The sequence below is a fragment of the Pundamilia nyererei genome, unplaced genomic scaffold (genome assembly GCF_000239375.1).
Source record: "Pundamilia nyererei isolate P.nyererei 1_Seehausen unplaced genomic scaffold, PunNye1.0 scaffold00071, whole genome shotgun sequence".
Classification (NCBI taxonomy): Eukaryota; Metazoa; Chordata; class Actinopteri; order Cichliformes; family Cichlidae; genus Pundamilia; species Pundamilia nyererei.
In genome coordinates this window covers 2,387,843-2,405,424 of record NW_005187472.1, presented here as the reverse complement: position 1 = coordinate 2,405,424, position 17,582 = coordinate 2,387,843, and the positions used below count along the sequence as shown (strand labels likewise).

The window sequence follows — 17,582 nt, the reverse complement described above, 5'->3', positions numbered from 1 at the left end:
TCATATTCTCCACATCCTGGCATGGCTCTTCCTCCCATGTTTCCAGCTCCTCTCTTCTTACTTGATCTAGTTCCAATTTCCCTCTAGTCCCCATATCTCTCTTTAGCCCCAGCCAATCCTCTCTGGTGGTCCTGTGTCCACAGGATTAGTCATTAACTCTTTCTCCTCCACTCCTAAGATCATACCCCGCCACTGCTCACCCGCCATCACTGTCCAGGGCTCCAATCCAACTCTCAGCGGCAGGAGATTGGCCTCGCAGGCTGGGGCCGAGATTAGACCTGGCATGGCGGGGCTCGGTGGGCAGCAAGCTGACACTGGTGCAACAGAGAAATAGCAGGCTGGAGCCTGACAGTTCCTGGGATTTTCTGACACTGCTGCATAATAGAGCAAGCAGGTGATGGGGACAGAAGGGGCATTACTATGCCAAAATCACCAATGTCTGTCATTGCCCAAGGACAGAAGTGTCACTAGATGGTGACAGTCTGGCAGGTGTGTTCTCAAAGGTGTTTTTTTTTTTGGGTTTTTTTTTTAAAAAAACCAAAAAAAAAAAAAAAACACTGTCATGTTGATTATGTTGATTATATCAACGCATAATATGAATTATGCCGACTTCTGATGAGTGTAGTCTATTGAATTACTTACAGCCATCTGAACCTGTTTCTTAAAGTTGTGAGGATGTTTTTTCCTCTTGGCTTAAATTTTGTACATCACATTATTATATGATATGACAGCCTACAGCACTGTGCAAAAGTCTTGAGCCAAGGTTTGGGATTTATTAAAACACACACAGAAATGCAGTATATAATGAAAGACACTGTTTTATTCTAACAAGCTTGAGAGTCAATATTTGGTACGACCACCTTTACGCTTGAGCACAGTCTGAACTCTCTTAGGCAGCTTTCTGGTAATTTCTTTGAAGAGTCTTCAGGAATAGTTCTCCAGGCTTCTCGAAGGACATTCAAACCTCTTCTTTGGATGTTGACTGCTTTTTGGTCTGTTCTCTGTCAAGATGATCCACATTGTTTCAGTAATGGTGAAGTCTGGGCTCTGGGGTGGCCAATTCAATTCAGTGGCTAAGGTCTGTCAGTTGTTTGATGCTGGACAGGAGGTGTGGACAGGTAACACCTATGGCTCCCTAATGAGACTCACCAGGAGAGCGGCTGAGTGAATGAGAGCAGAAAAGTTGCAGACCAGGAAAACTATGACCTGAAAAATATTCAAACCAAAATCAGAAGTGATCTGTAGAGTTTGATTTAATTCAGTGTGGATTTGTTTCTGATTTCAGAAGTTAAAATTGCAAAATAATTTGGTGCTTGGAAGCAGAACACAGTAGATTTGGAGTTGCATGTCCAAAAGAATGCCCATCTGCACTGTCTCATCTATCCGATGTGTGATACCACAAGAGAAGCACATTTGTTTTTCGAAGTTTTATTTAGATGATCAGTCATGTTACATGAGTGTCATATGACTGGCTCAAAATAGCATTATTGGTGATGTGATTAGCTGTTGGCGCAGTGGAGCTCCAGTCACTCATGTCACACAAATATTTTCCAAGTCCTCAAGAGAAAAGCTGTTGCTCTGCCCACTAAAATGACACTACAGATGTCTTTTCCTGCACTCCGAAAGCCCTGCTGAATGCATATTTTGGTTTCTCAGAGTGATGTGCTGAGCAAATTTCTTCAGTTATACAAGTGCCTGAAGTGCTTCTCAATGGGTTAGAGCGGTAAGCAGCAAAATGAAAATGGAGATTGTGAAACATCTGTCTGATACTGATATTTTTCTGTGAGCACAAAACGTTTGTAATCGCAGATTCCCACAGAACTGCCTCCTTTCTGATGAGTTGCTTTTGATCATATGTTTTAGTATATACAGCCACATTAAAACATCTGACTGCTGAATTGAACGATGTTGATTATCTCGTTACAGTAACGCCTGTTGAGGGGTGTGATATATTAGCGAACAAGCCAACAGTCTTTTCTTGAAGCCAATGTGCTTGATGCAGAAAGAAATTGGTGATCTGAGCGACTTTGACGAGGGCTACATTGTGACAGGTAGAGGACTGGGTTAAAGCATCTCTAAAACCCTGGTCTTGTGAGGTGTTCCAGCGTGCAGGCGCCTTGGACCTTGCAAAAGTGTCTCAGGGGGAAGCAAGCAACAAGATCATGGGCTCACTGGTGCATGTCGGGAGCAACAGCTGGCCCGTGTGGCCCAATCCCACAAAGGAGCTACTGTAGCACAAATTGATTAAAACTGTGCACCACTTATTGGGCTGTATAGCCCGCAGAAAGTGCCTACAATCGGCATTTGACTCCATAAAAGAGGAGCAATAAAAGACGATGTCCTAGTTTAATGAATCGAGCTTTCTTTTACATCATATGGACAGCATGTGTGTTTGTTTGTTTACTTGGGAAAATTGGCACGCAATATCTGAGTGTAAAAGTGTTGTAATTTGGGCATCATGCAGATCCTTTGTTGAGATGTACCCTAGCTCACTGGAGACTGAAAAAAGAATATGGTGCCCTACTACTTGTTCAGGTATGATTGAAAAGCAAAACTTCACTTTCGTGAATTTTAATCAAATATCTGCAGGGTATATTGGGAATAATATTGGGAAAACGAGTAAAAAGAAAAACCCAAAGCAAATCCATCCATGAAGCGTCACCTTGCACCTTACAGGAATTTTAAAAAATCTGGTGCTAAAGTCTTGATATCGGATACGACAGGAGACCTTCCGAGGTCCTGAATTAGTGTGAAGTTCATGCCTTTAAAGGTCAGAGCTGATTTGGCAGCACACATGCGACCTACACTATTTTAAGCAGGTTGTTTTAGCAGATGAGCCTGTCTGCTTGAAATACAAACACTTAGATGCAATTGTTGCCTGGACAGATGCCAGTATACTGTCAAATGTAGCATGTTTAAACTACATTAATAACCAAGCAACCAAGCCCTTTTAGGGATGGAAGATTTTTAATTTAAGAATGAAGAAGACAGTTATTGTAAATATGGGTCTGGAAATAACCACTAATACTGCCAAAATGCCCAAAAGAGTTTCTGTAAATTCAGATCTTCTGCAGGGTTACTGGCAGCCATGGGCTGATTAAAAATTCAAACTAAATATTGATGTTTATTAAAATGGTTTGTGATTCAAATCCATTTTCTGTCCATGTCTTTAATTCGATTTATTCTTTGTCTTACCTCCATGACCAAGCAATATCATTTACGTATATTGTTATAGAGGCTAAAAAGAATATTTATGTATTTATTCACTGCAGTAAATGTGAGTCAGTAGACTCCTGCTCACAAGCACTGCTTCTAGTAGTCTTGAAGCAGAAACTCCAGTATGTGAAACCTGCTACAAAATGCATGTTTTGATAAGGATATAGATATTCAGTGCCTTACGCTATATTTTGCCATATCTTTAGTCACACCTATGCTCTACACATAAAAAGGAAAGTGTTGTGTTTGCACTACTTTAGCTGTCATAGGTGAACCCAATGTTTTTAGGCCCACAGCAGGACTTGGGCTAACCATAAATTAAACTTAACTGTGGTTTACAAAAGCTCTTGCTGTGTCACTGATGCAAACATAAATCTCAGCCTGGCTCATTTTTCTCCCTGTTAGGAGATTTTGGACCTCATAGCTATAGAGATTCACACAAAGTACATGCTGTCTAACTCAGAATGTGGTATCCTAGCTCTCTTTTGCTGTCATTTTGGCTTCTTCCCACCCTAGTGACAGCCACAGACAGATTTAAAGTGCAACTTCTGCTGTTAATCAGGTAATCCTTTTTAGGGAATTTTAAAAGAACTCCTTGTAGCATAGCTAAAGGTGTCTAACTACCATACCAGAGTCTAGCACATACTGATATTGTGCTTGAGCATATTTATATCATGTACTGTCGTCATTATCAGCTACTCAGCAACCGAACAAAAGCTGCTTGTGTTGCTGCAGCCTCAGTAATAACAACAACAAATGACACAGTATATAATTACACTGCTGGTCAAACGCAGCATTAGCTTACAGAAACAGTCATTAGTCAGCTGCTGTCTTGTTGGTTTGCCATGTGGGCTCGCCACTTGCAAGGCAAGAAGCCTGGTGTGTTGCCAGCTGAGTGGCAGGACATGGGTAAGCATTAAAATATGAATGGATTTGTCTCGAGTTCCAGATGGAGCTGGATGATACCTTTGGTCTAGCTTTTCACCAGACCAGAGTGTTAGCAGCTCCAGAAAATCGCAGTAGCACTATTAGCTAAGGTGACAGAAACATGCAGTCACAGCTCCGACAGTCAGACAGCTTGTGTTCAGTGGTCTTCTGAGGGGTGCACAACAAAGAAAGTTCAACATAGTCTGGCTTTCTTTGACCTAAAACCACAGTCAAAAATAAAGGGCATTATGTGTCGGGGTTATCGGCTTTCTTTGTCAACTCTGGCTTCCTGCTTCAGGGTATGTGAACACAGACATGAAAGGGAGCATCTGACATGTCATTTGACTCCTCTTCTGCAAAACATGGACCAACTGAGAGCTGTCTGGTTAGCCAGGAGAAACGCGTCATTAAGATCTATAAAGAACAAAAACAAGAGATGTTGGTAGAAACGCCTTAATACATGTTAATTCCTGTGGCAACATGAAGGAAATGTACATGTGTATTTTTGCACTACAATACCTTTACTGCACTGCTTTGGCTCAATTGGCTGTCCGCAGTCATTTTTGGAGCCTATCATTGGGAATATAATTGGTATAAATTAGCATGAATGGGTCATTTTAAACTAATCTTAAATGAGAGAGGCTATGGCTCAGCATAACTTGTTTACACACTGATTGAACTTGGCTGTTCACTTTCTGTAAATGTAAATATGATGCTGGGTTGTGGTCATTATGCTGCAGTCACATTAGGGACCATGACACAGCCAAAATCATTGTAACCATGTACACTAACTTGCAGTCTCATTGACTTTGAAGTAGTTGCTGCAAAGACAGGGACGAGGTCTCTGACCACTTGGTCAGAGGTCTCTGACACTTTTCAAAGCAACTTTGGTGCATCAAGGTCACGATTATATGTTAATAAGACAGAGTCAGTCTGCTAGCAGTTTGTGATTGAACATGCTCAAGTTGGTATTTAGACGCAATCTGTTTGTTGATACTGAGATCAACTGTGATAAATTGGGGAAAATCACAAATCTGTTGCAGAAATTCCTCCAGAAATAGTGAAATCACCCTTAATGATCCTTCCTTGTGACAAGAACGTAGCTGTCATATTTTTCTCCGGTGTGACTGGGCCATTAATGGGTAAAATATCATTCTTTTTTGCTATCATCCGATGCTGCCTAAGGAATTAATTTAAAGGAACAGTGTGACATTTTGAGAAATGTTCTAATTTACTTTCTCTGTGTCTGTCTCTGTATAACATCCCTTCACCTACTGAGGAACATAACTCCCCATTAAGTCACAAATTTTGATTTTTATGCATGGTTTTATAGACATTTTAACATGTGTCTTGTTTGTCTGCAAGCTTAATAGACAGAGACATGCCAACAGCTTCTTTCCCTGCTGCCACTGCATAGATGAGGCAAACACATGCAAAGACTTTTCATTAAGCGTCACCAAAAATAAATGAAAAAGGGATGAAGTGTACTTGGCCAAATGATTGCCTCATTTAAGCTGCACATGGAAAATGTGCAGGAGCTGTAGTTTTTGTCAGGTTGAATAAAAACATTACAGGATTTTGTATTGTCGAGATGCTTAGAGGCCTCACCCCACAGGTGTTTCCACTTCATATACCTAATTAGATCACTTCTCAGCACTGTGGATGTGTACACACTGTGCCTGATTGACATGTTTATGCCTGCTTTTCTTAGTTTTGTAGCCCCCTGTCAAACCAGAATAATGCATGTCTGTGTTGTTATGAGCTAAGATCTAATTAGCAGACATTTAAAATGTTGCCTTAATATATTTAGGTAACTTTACACCATCACAGTAGGATGAAGTGCGCCACAGTACCTATCCACGGAAGCTTCACACTGTAGCATTGGTCCAGGTGGGCTACTTGTGTCCCAAACAAGCCGCATAGGACACGATATTTTTGCAGAAGGACCACTCAACAAACCAGAGTGCATCACAATTTTCCACAAGGGTCGGATAGAAAAAGCCAGAGACACAGAGAGAGTGTTACTCACTGCCAGCTGATTCCTGTATATTCTTCACCTTGTGCAGGGGCTTGAGTGTAAATATGCCAAGGTTAGAGAGGCCTAGCTGCTAGTGCAAGCTGAGAGGGAAATTAATTGAATTTCCAACGAGCATGCTGATGTGAGATATGGCTTGGAAATTCAGAATCCTTGTGGGCTGTGTATATGAGGACAAACAATGGCATGATGGAGGGAAGTATACACCAAGAAAGAAAATCATTGGCTAAGTAATGGAGACTGCTTGCATATTTGCCCCGATGGTGCTAGCTGTCACATTTGAATCAAATTAAATGGAACTGAAATTAAGCAGACACAAAGGCGTGAATGATTTTGTGAGGTTGATTTTTTTTTAATCCATTTTTTCACCTTAATAGACAATAAGTGCTTTGGACTAGAATGTTGCTTTGTCATAACGCATTAGTGATAACAAACTTAAAATAGATGGGTGTCCTCTTAAAGAGGGAGCAGTGTGCAGCGCCTTCTCCCTGTCTTATTTAAAGCCCAATGTGACTTGCTTTAGGCTAGTTTAGCATATTTCCGGATTAAAAGCAGAGTCTTGTCTGGGACACAACAAAGGAAGGGGCTGCTCAGAAAAAGGTCGGTGTAAACCGCTGCAAATATGCAGGAAAACGGCACAAAAGCTGATTCCACACTCTGTTGTTGGGGAATCAGTGCAGTGTGAAATAATGTTCTTCCAAGTTCTCAGTGTTACTTTATGAATCCTAATTTTATGGTATGTTTCTCTCGTAAGACTGCAGCACGTGCCATTATTATTTGTTCTGTTTAGATGCCTTCAATTAAGTCATAATTATTTTAATTAGTAAAGAGTTTTAATACCTGTGGGGTTTTTTTGTTGTTGTTGTTTTCCAACAAGTGAATAAAGTGAAATCACATATATAAAACATACACTAAAGTCCTATGTTAGTAACCTGAATGCACTTCCCCTGAGCTCTGGTTGACTACAGAGACTGTAGGTGACACATCCTGGGCCATTTGGGTGTGAGGAGAACAGAATGTGTGATCTAATCCTCTTAAAGCAGGGAGAGATGGAGTTTTAGAACCATAATTCATATTTTTAATCCACTCATAAAGGCTCTGACCCAGTTGGGAACATTGTTTATGGATTATGTTACATTAACATCCCCTTTGTTATTGCTGATAGAAGTTTTACCTGGCTGAAGCTGTGCCTAGCATTTGTGGGATTTCGACAGAGGTCACCGTGTGTGTATTGCACTTTCAATTTTGGCAGGTTTATGTGATGCATGCACATTGACGGACAAAATTCATGGAGTTAAGTCTTACATAACCACAGCACTGTGAGAATGATCTGGCTGACTTGTTTGTCTCTCCCACGACCAGTTAGGCTGACCTCGGTCCAGGAGCAGTTCGAGTCTCATTCGTGGCCGAACTTTGCTCTTGGTTAGGCGAGGAATGGTACTTTGTGGATCTGGGTATTCAGGAATAATCCTTTGTAGATCTTTGCAAACATTCACAGAAAGATTTAAGCAGGCTTTTCTTGTACAGCCTTGCAAAATCTTTGTCAAAACTGGTGTGCAATAAATAAGGATTATTTTGCACTGTGAAACATGCAAAGCTACTCTAGTAGAGTCCAAGAATAAAAACATATGGATTTGGAAATGAGCATTTCCCTTTAATGATTTCCAGAGTGGCTGCTATAAGGGATTACTGCTACCTCATTTGTTAGCATTAGGGGTGGAACAATTCTGAAACTGAGGCTGAATACAAATCCAAAAATAATACAAACATCAGCAGTTTGGTCTCTTGGTTTCTTAATGCTAATACTGTGAGACCCATGTGGAATTGCTTATGCCTACTTAGAACTGCTTCTTTTTTATTATTTTTCCTTTCTGGAAAAAAATCTAACTGTGGTTTTGGAGAAACAACAGGTCAGCGTGCTCACAAAAGTTAAGCTCAAATATTGCAGCTTGTCATATCACAGTCAAGTATCACTCCTTAGTAAATTCAGAACTCCAGCAACACAACTTTATTACTATACAATAAAATATATCTTCTGTTTCTGTGCTTCTTACAGGGTCAAGTGAGAATTCAAATCATATTTTATCCCATTGTTACAGGGTAGGGCCGGGTTTGTGCATGTTTATCATCTCTTTAATTGCAAATTATTTGCAATTGGATTATAATAATGATAAAACCAGTAGTGAATCTATCCTGGTGTGGACACTGTCTGACTTATTGTGTGATCAGGTCAGACTCCGGTGAGCAAAATTTGTCGTGGCAAACCCAATGCAGTCCAACAGCACTGCTTCTTCGTTGGTGCATGGATTACTTTCAGTGATAAACAATCATGTTAACAATCGATCTTTTCTGAAGGAGAAGCCCATTTCTCAAACCAGCTGGAGAACGAGGATCCTTGAACTCCGGCTGGATCAGTTCGAGACTGGAAGTAAATCTTTTCTTTTCTGCTTCCACATGTAAATTATTTGCAAGCAATTTTTTTTGCCGGCTCGCACTGTTAATAAAAGAAGCTCCCAGAGCTTAAGAAGAGCTTTGCCTTTTAATTATTTGACTGCAAATAAAATACGCTCATTCACAGCCTTAGAAAATATAGCTTAATGGGTTTTATGTTATGTCACTGTAGTTCACATGATGTGTTTCTGTGCCAATGTCCACCAAACACTTTGATGGTTTCATTATTTATATCACTGTCATTATTGTCCCATGCCTGATTCATTTTGCCATTTGCGTCAGTGGAACAACCGCCCTTGGCTCACATGTTGGAGAAGCTTGGCTTCTCCTCACTGGCCTTATGGCTGACAAATGACTTTGTGAAACGCGATATGGTCTCCCACAGCAAAAAAAAGAATAGAAATTGAATCCTGGCCTCTGTCGGCAGTCTCATCTGTCATCTTTTCAATATTGATGTCCATTATGTTTATGGATTATTTGGCTGTCTTCTGTACTCTGGCCCAGCTCGCCCTGTCAGATCAGCCACTTGGGGCAGTGTCCCCGTAGATAATGTCATTTTGATTGATGGCTTTCATAGTTTAATTGTCAGCACGGTCTAATTTTAATGGAGCTCTCCACACAACAGAGAGATTACATCTTAAATGAGGCAGGGTTCAAACTGTGTGTAAGGTTGCACTGCGATGTTGATACAGTGATACTGTACAATAGATTCTGTATCATCATCCCAGGCCATTATCAGCTACTTAGCTCATGTTCATTGCTTCCTGGATCACTTTTCATGGATCGCATGTCGTTTTACGGGAAGAAAACAGCCCTTGGTTAGATTTATCACACCTGCCAGTAGGCATAATTTTGTTTTGCTGGCATGGTACATATATTTAGTAGCCTGTACACAGGACATTTGGCGCACGCAGTCCAACTAAGCATTTGGATAAGGTGTAATTCATTAGGTACACATAACAAAATATATTAATGCACAGCTCTTGATTAAGTTTATGATGTTTACTTTGAAAAATCCTACTTGACAGAATAATGTCTCAGCTGAAGCCTAGACCTGTCCAGTCTGACAGGTCCAGTCTTGGTACCACAGGACTCACACTTACACCTATAATCAATTTATAATCACCGATTAACCTAACCTTAACCGCATTCGTTTCAACATCTAAATATAATTAGTAATCAGTCAGCTGTGTCATTTGTCATATGCTTAAAAATCCAAATGTCAAAACATGGACACTTTAAATAATCAAATGAAACAAGCCCATGTTATTTACAACAACATGTTGATGGCTGAACATAAATAACTTTAACTGACTGTAACTAACAGTTGACATATTACCATTAGTTTGAACCACTAATCAAAGTTTTCCCAACATTCAAACCTTTTATATATTTCATTGTAAGCCAACTTCTCTTATCACTGATTAGGCATCGTCACATTTTCCACAATCATTTTTACTTTTGCAATTTTTCTGCTCTCAATCCTGATTAATTATGTAATATTATATTTTGTTATTACAATATATGGCCAAAACATCCTTCCATCTTAGCCAAATAAACAGGGGGTTTAAATAAATTGCTGCAAACATGTTAGATCTAAATTCTAGGCGCAATTCAATTCAGCTTTATTTACATAGTGCCAAATTACAACAGCAGTCACCTCAAGGTGCTTTATATTGTAAGGTAGAGACCCCACTATAATATAGATCAAACCCCGACAATCAAACAACCCCCTTTGAGCAATTACTTGTCAGAAGTGGGAAGGAAAAAAAAAACCATTTAACAGGAAGAAACCTCCAGCAGAACCAGGCTCAAGGAGAGGCAGCCATGTGCTGTGACTGGTTGGGGGGTGATCGGAGGGAGAAAGGACAAAAAGACATGCTGTGGAAGAGAGCCAGAGATTAATAATAAATAATGATGTAAAGTGATGTATAAAGATGGGAGTGAAGAAGAAACACCAGCAGCACAGACCTATTGCAGTGTAACTAAGGGAGTTGTCACTTGATCCAACACTAACTATCAAAAAGAAAAGTTTTAAGCCTCATTTTGTAAACAGAACCTTTTGAAGAGGCGTTCTGCGGTAACAGCAAAATGTGGGGTCGTCCCAGTATGTTTCAGCAGCCACACACAGCCACATGTAGGATATATCAGCCTCCATCTCTCTCTCATCCCTCTCCACCACACTCCATCTCTCCCCAGTGTGTTTGCAACCAAGGTCGTATTGGTCCTGCTCTGTTTTCCAGGGCTGTGTGGGCTTCATTCATCATCCCAATGATGGGCGCGTTGGGTGTGTGTCTTTGCGCGTGCGTGCTTGTCTTATTGTTTGTGCAAGCCTGTGCCTGTCTCTTGTTCCCTCTGTACGCTCGCTCAAATCAACGACCCCCACCTCTGTTCTCTCTTAATCTCCTTCTTATTTCACTAATGCATCGACATGAAGAAAGATGCAACTGCACCACACTGTCGCACATGTGGTGGAGAATATGCTCGTTCAGGAATAATGGCCTGTATTTGTATAGCGCTTTTCTAGTCCCTAAGGACCCCAAAGCGCTTTACACAACCTGTCATCCACCCATTCACACACACATTCACACACTGGTGATGGCAAGCTACATTGTAGCCACAGCCATCCTAGGGCGCACTGACAGAGGTGAGGCTGCCGGACACTGGCGCCACCGGGCCCTCTGACCAATGCATGGTTATAAGCTGATATTCAACCAAGGGGGAGAGGAAGAGCATGAGAGGGAGGAAGAAAGAAAGAAAATAAGAGCAACAAAGAACACAAAAGTAACACTCACACCACTCAAGTCAATAGTTAGTAGAGGCGCTTTTGGTAGCCATTACAGCCCTGGGCCAATATCAATAGGTCTCTATCTGCTTGGCACATCTGGACGATGCAATTTGTCCTCTATTTTCGCTTGCCAAAGGACTTGAGCTCTATCAGGGGAGCGTGAAATCTGGATCGGTCTGAGACAGAGATGGTTGTTTTTAAGTCATCACACTCAGATCCAGCGTTACCGTCATAATCTGGGCTGCAGAGTTTGTTTTTTTTAAACCATATAACCCTCTTTCACCGAGTCTCTGCTAAGTCTTCTGGCAAATACTAGCCTCGTTTTTGATAGGCATAAAGCAATGGCAGGCAAAATCACTCCAGCATTAGCAGGTCCTATCTCAGCTATGAAAGCCTGTAGCTCATTCAGAGCCGATCATTCGTGGACATTTTTGGAGGACGGGCTACTTATCCTCTACTTATATTTTTGCTTTACTATTCAGTGCCTTTGTGTGTTGTTCGGTGGCTCCACATCAGCCTTTTCTTTGAATGTGTTTAAATTTAGTTCACATGCTAGTTCTCTGATAGGTAGTTTAAACACGATTGTGTCACAAGGTGTGTTTAGACTGAATGCAAAGTGAATTTTAGATGTGTCGTCATTGCAAATGAAGCCAACAGAAAGACACACAGCACAAATAGACAAATGCAAATTTTCAGCGGAGGATGTGAATTGAAAATGTTTTAACTGAGATGCTTAAAGAACATGTTGTCCTGATCTTTGTGACTCCAGTTCATGAACATTTGTAGGTAATAAAAAACAAAATGAAATGAGCGCGTACTGGTGGGAAATTATTATTATAGATTCGAAAGCGTGTGTGCAGTCGCAGAAACGCACAGTTGCTACATATGTTGGTAGTTAACAGCTACATCTGTGCAGCTGATCTATTTGCTGTTGGCGGTGAATAAACTGTGTACACATTTGCACAAAAATGTCACCACTAGATTGGACGGCAATGTTCCTTTTGTCATAATATGCTCGTAAAGTCACAATCTGCGTGAGAAATGATTGTGGTTAACTACTAGACCTCAGTTGCAATTCACCCAGAATCACAAATATGCTTCAGGGACTGCACACTGGATGTCCCTGCTTTTATTTCACAAGTTACAGGAGCCGAACAAATCGACCAGCGCCTGCTTTCAGCACACTGACTCAGGCGGCTGCTGCAGTTAAATGAGCTCCAGGCTTGTCGCTGGTGTCCTCCCTTGCAGCAAACCGTTTTTTCTACGGCAGCCTGGAGAATGCATAGCTAGCGCCACCAGTGGAGTGATGAATTCTGCTGTTTTTTTTATGTGAATTTCCGTGGATGCATGCATGGCTAATCTCCATACACAGTACTAAGGGGATTAAGAATGCTCTCTAACCCCCGGATGAAGGTCCACAGCACCTTTGTGACTGATCCACCATTTTTTTACTCCTCTGTCATTTTATCTCTTATCCTGCTTATCTCCCCTTTAACGCACATTTTTCACTCTGATCTCTTCTTCTCTGCCTAGTAACTTAATCCTAAACGTCCCTTCTCTCTTCTTTCTGTGCCTTCTTCTCTCCTTTTGCTGTAGTCTTGCACAAAATCTACATTTCATGTGTTTATTTAGCCTGAAAGCATTAAAACAAAGGGAAGGCAGGTTTTGTTAGAGATGAAGGTGAGGCTATAGGATCTTACTCATAGAGGAGGCCGGTCGACCGCTCTGGTCCAGGCATGGATCGATATTAGGTGATGTAGGAGCTGGTGGGGGGTGATTGTGGGGGCAGCAGAGGGGCTAATCATTTCAGTCATTACGCAGCCGTGTCTCCTGATTCCTGGGATTAGCAGGCACAGAAACACGGGAGATGTTGTGTTAGTGCTACATGAGACTCTATCGGGGATTTGGAATGTGGAAAATACTGCCTGTCCCAAGTTGCTTTTGGTAATTGTGTCTGCAATACTGAGAATGGGGATCTGGGGAAAAGTGCGTGAAGTGTTGGCTGCAGTTCTATGGAGAAAAGGACAGAAAGAAGCAGGCATGGAGATAATCCTGGCATCTGTGCCATGTATGCGCGAATACACATGTAAGAAATACAAGCGGGCGATACAGAAACATGCATGGGTTCGCTCTCTCTGTCTCCCTCTCCTTCTCCCGTGTGCAATTGTGGGAGAGTAGAGTCGTGGGAGAGCTTACATGCTCGCCTGCCCACAAGCCTTTATTTGAAGCTGATCATTTGACAGAGTACAGAAAGGCTGGAGAGGCTGGCTAGTTCTGGTGCCTCCAAGAACTGAAAATTGCTGCAACCTGTGTGTGTGTGTGTGTGTGTGTGTGTGTGTGTGTGTGTGTGTGTGTGTAACAGAGAGGGAGAGAGAATTTCACACACCAAAACATACATGACAGGTGGAAATAAGGGAAATTACATTCACATCAGTGGTCAAAGAGTCACAACTGGCTAATTCAATCAGCTGGAGTCTCTGCGCTGACAATACGCTAAACTCTGATGTGAGACAAAACCCGAGTCCATATAATTGAACTGCTATGCGCTGTTGAACACTTGAGAACAACACTGACAGAAGTCCTTGGAAGTATATGAATTCACAGACATGGATTTCTTTTTCCTGTTAATGGGCTTTAAAGGGCACGTTAGCAGATTTTATTTATTTTTTTGTATTCGGCCTCTGATGTTGTGCATTGCATACATCTCATCTATTCTTTACGTAGATTTATAAGAACACCTCTGACTTGCAAACTGAAGAATTTGAACAAGATGGCAATTACCAGAGCAAAGAGGTTATAAAGAAAATATACTAATGAGCTACATTGTGCAAAGTGAAACTCCTGGAGTTTTGGAGCTTGACTTACCAGAGGGAAGAAGAAATGTGTTAGAAGATAAAAACTTTAATCAATATATTATTTAGCAGCTAAAAACAAGATAAATGTTTACCTTTGAGGGTGTAAATTGTAAGTGGTGCATTGACTGGAATTTATATGACACATTTTACTCTTACAGGGCTCTCAACACACTTTTAATTGAATGCAATTTGTAGGCAGGCATCATGTTTTGTCCATTCTGGTTACACTGTATATCTAAGGACAAGATAAATACACCGGAATAAATCAGTATAACAGCTAAACATTATCACTTTAAAGAGGCAATTTATTTATAGTTCCATATTTTTATTCATGGTTTCTACTAGAGTGCCTTTGGTACATGCATTTATAGTTCAAATAATCCTTATTTATCCTGTGTTGAGCCTTGGTGTAGCCCTTAGTTTGTTCAGCCTGAAACAAGCTGTTGTAGCACTCTTTGAGCCAACTTCTGTGCTCACCACCAGAGCTGTGTGTCTGATATTGTGACTGTACTAAGGATATCCACTCTCACATACATTAAGCTATCATACAGATGCAAGAATACTTTATAAAACATTTGTAAAACTGTGCTTTTAAAGGAGGTTCAGCCAACTTCTGTTCAAATGTTCTGTTTGCAGTGCAGAGCCAATCAGAAGACAAGCCAGAGAGGCTAGGAAGCTAAAACATCTTGTTTCAGACTGAAGACAACCTGTGAGTGTTACACAAAGACCCAGAATACGATAAAGGATGAATATTTTCAAATATGAGCAGATATAGATGAAAAAAAGTGCTTGAGTAAATGAGAAATGCTATATAAAGAACTTTTGAGTTCTCAGGTGTAGAAAAGCACTATAAAAGAGCCAGTCCAAGATTTATTTATTAGTTCAAAGTCATCTACTGATTGTTTTTTACTGCAGAATTAGGTGAACAAAACTTTTACAAAGAAAATTTCTATGTTTTAAAGCATTTATAAAGTAAGCGTGCTATTTGTTGATTAGGCATTTCAAAGTTAACCTAAAGTGGAACTTGAAAGAGGTTTAAAAAGACAAACTAAGCAAAAGATTTCTCTCTGCGTTCACATTAAACTCGATGGCTAAACATCAACACCATTTCACATTTTGTATTCTTGCCAGCCCTGTGACCTGAAGGTAAAGCAGTGAATTCAAAATGTACATCTTTTCACATGACTGCAGATGTTCAGCATTCAGAGGACATGCTGCCTCATTGCCATGGCTGCCGTCTAACACCTGCAGCAGCATCAGACGCAGCTTCAAAAGAAAAGGGGGGGAAAAAACACCGAAAGCAAAGGCAGAGCGTTTGAAAGGAGCTTAACATCCTCAGCAAAAGAAGTTTTCACTCATGTAGGCTGCATTGTGGGATTGGACACAAGCAAAAGGCACGGACAAAGCTGTTGGGATAATCTGACCAATAGCAACAAAATTCAAGCTGAGAGTTATGGATAAGGAACTTCACATGTTAACAGTCAAACAAAGCAGACCTTACTGACTTTGACCTTAAAAGAAGAGTCAAACTCAACTTAAGCCTTTTAGTGGAAAATCAGGTTAAAACCTTTCTACCGGAGTTCTTTCCAATTCAATCCAGCGTGTCGCGAGGGATCACAAGAAATAACAAAAGTTTCTGAAGGGAAAATGAAAGATGTGACACAAGGGAGCAATGCGTGGTGGCAGCAGCGTGGGTGTCTGTGCAAGCGTGTGTGTGTGTTGGGGAGATTAAAGATATGACATGGGGAAATGATGCCAAGTTCCACCTCTTCGTCTTCTTTTCCAAAGTTGTTCCCACGGGCCCTGGTAAGTTTAAAAATAGAGCTTGTCTAATGGAGAAGAGGGCCGAAGGGAAAGGAGAAAAAGCACGAAAGAGCGTGCAGAGTCCTCTGTGGTAGGAGAATGCAATTTGAGATTGGCCAGATTACTTTTCTCTCCCCCCCTTTTCTTCTCCCCTTCGGCCACTCATGAGGCGTGATATGCACCGGTGGGGTCCCTAAGCCACCATAAGCCTGACGCCAGTACCTACACTGCCGCCAAAGAGTCGTCGCACTCTCAGAGCGAGAAAATCAGCGAGATGAAATAAAAGAGGGACTCCGAAGAGATCAGCGGGGATTTGAGAGAGATAGATGAGAGTCAGGCGAGGGACCCGAAAGGGGTGGAGGAAGGGGGTAAGAGTGAATGGATGAAGGAGATAGCTTCGCTGGGATTATGACGGGATATGGCAGAATGTTAATGCACTTGTCTGCTTTCTCATGGTCACATTGTGAGAGGTTGGAAAGAGCCTGCTGGCTTTTAGACAACAAGTAAGAGAAGAAATGGCAGCAACGAATCAGTCATCGCATGTTTTCCTCTGTTTCTCTCTGTTTCTTGCAGGAGGAGAGGGCTCAGCGGAGACTGGGCTGAAGGAGACGTCCACCTGTGACATTTGCCAGTTTGGGGCAGAGTGCGATGTGGACGCAGAAGATGTATGGTTAGTGTTCCCAACCGAAACGCTTGCATCTACCGTTTTTAAAGCCAGTGAGCTCATGTCGGTCCACAGTCCACAAGAATCAGTACTCCTTCTAGAGAAGTGGTCACAACTTAATCAAACTTGCACTCAGTGATCACCTAATGACTCTTCACCTAAGCCATGGTCAAGGTCACAGTTTGTGCAGTACAGCCAACCACAAGAAAACCTCACTCATTACAGGTTCACTGGTGATGGTGAGTCAGATGAGGTACATCACTGATGTTGTCAAAGCCTTGTCACACAAATCATGTTATTTTCATCATAAATATACCCTTATGTTTGTTATTTGAGACATTTTGGCAAGTCTGAACACAAAGAACTCAAATAAGAGCCCTCTTTTATCCTACAGACGCTCAGTTCTGAACACCCACTGAGGTTTAGTGCATGGCTGACCATTTCATTTAACCTCAATTACTAGAGCAGGGCAGGGAGAGAAAGGAGATTTTCGCTTATTCTGGAAATCCAATTACTATCCTTACAGGACTTGGCAATGTCAGGCCAAAAATGACTTTGACTTACACAAGAAAAACTAGTTCAGTGATGAAATAACGTTTGTCATAGATTTAACCATTTACTGCAGATGAGATGGATGCAGGTAATGTGTTTTTTGGCTCGCCCACATGCATTAGCAAGTAGGCAGCACTAAAAACATCCTCAGGGGTACATAAAAACACGCGTGTTCAGAAGCCAATTAGAAGAAGGCTCAACTGTTCCAGCGAAAGCATCAGTGCTTTGTGCAGCATGAATGAGGCTTAAATGAACCGACGGTACAGATTTGGTGTGGAACACCGTCAGCTG

At 41.3% G+C, this 17,582-nt stretch overlaps 1 protein-coding gene across 1 annotated transcript in view; it reads left to right on the top strand.

Moving 5' to 3' along the window:
• Positions 1 to 17,582, top strand: part of tmeff2a (transmembrane protein with EGF-like and two follistatin-like domains 2a) — a 136,760-nt gene that overhangs the window by 90,990 nt on the left and 28,188 nt on the right. Inside the window, exon 5 of the mRNA XM_013911749.1 lies at positions 16,649 to 16,745. Within this exon, the coding sequence (XP_013767203.1) occupies positions 16,649 to 16,745 (97 nt within the window). The remainder of the gene's footprint in view (positions 1 to 16,648; positions 16,746 to 17,582) is intronic.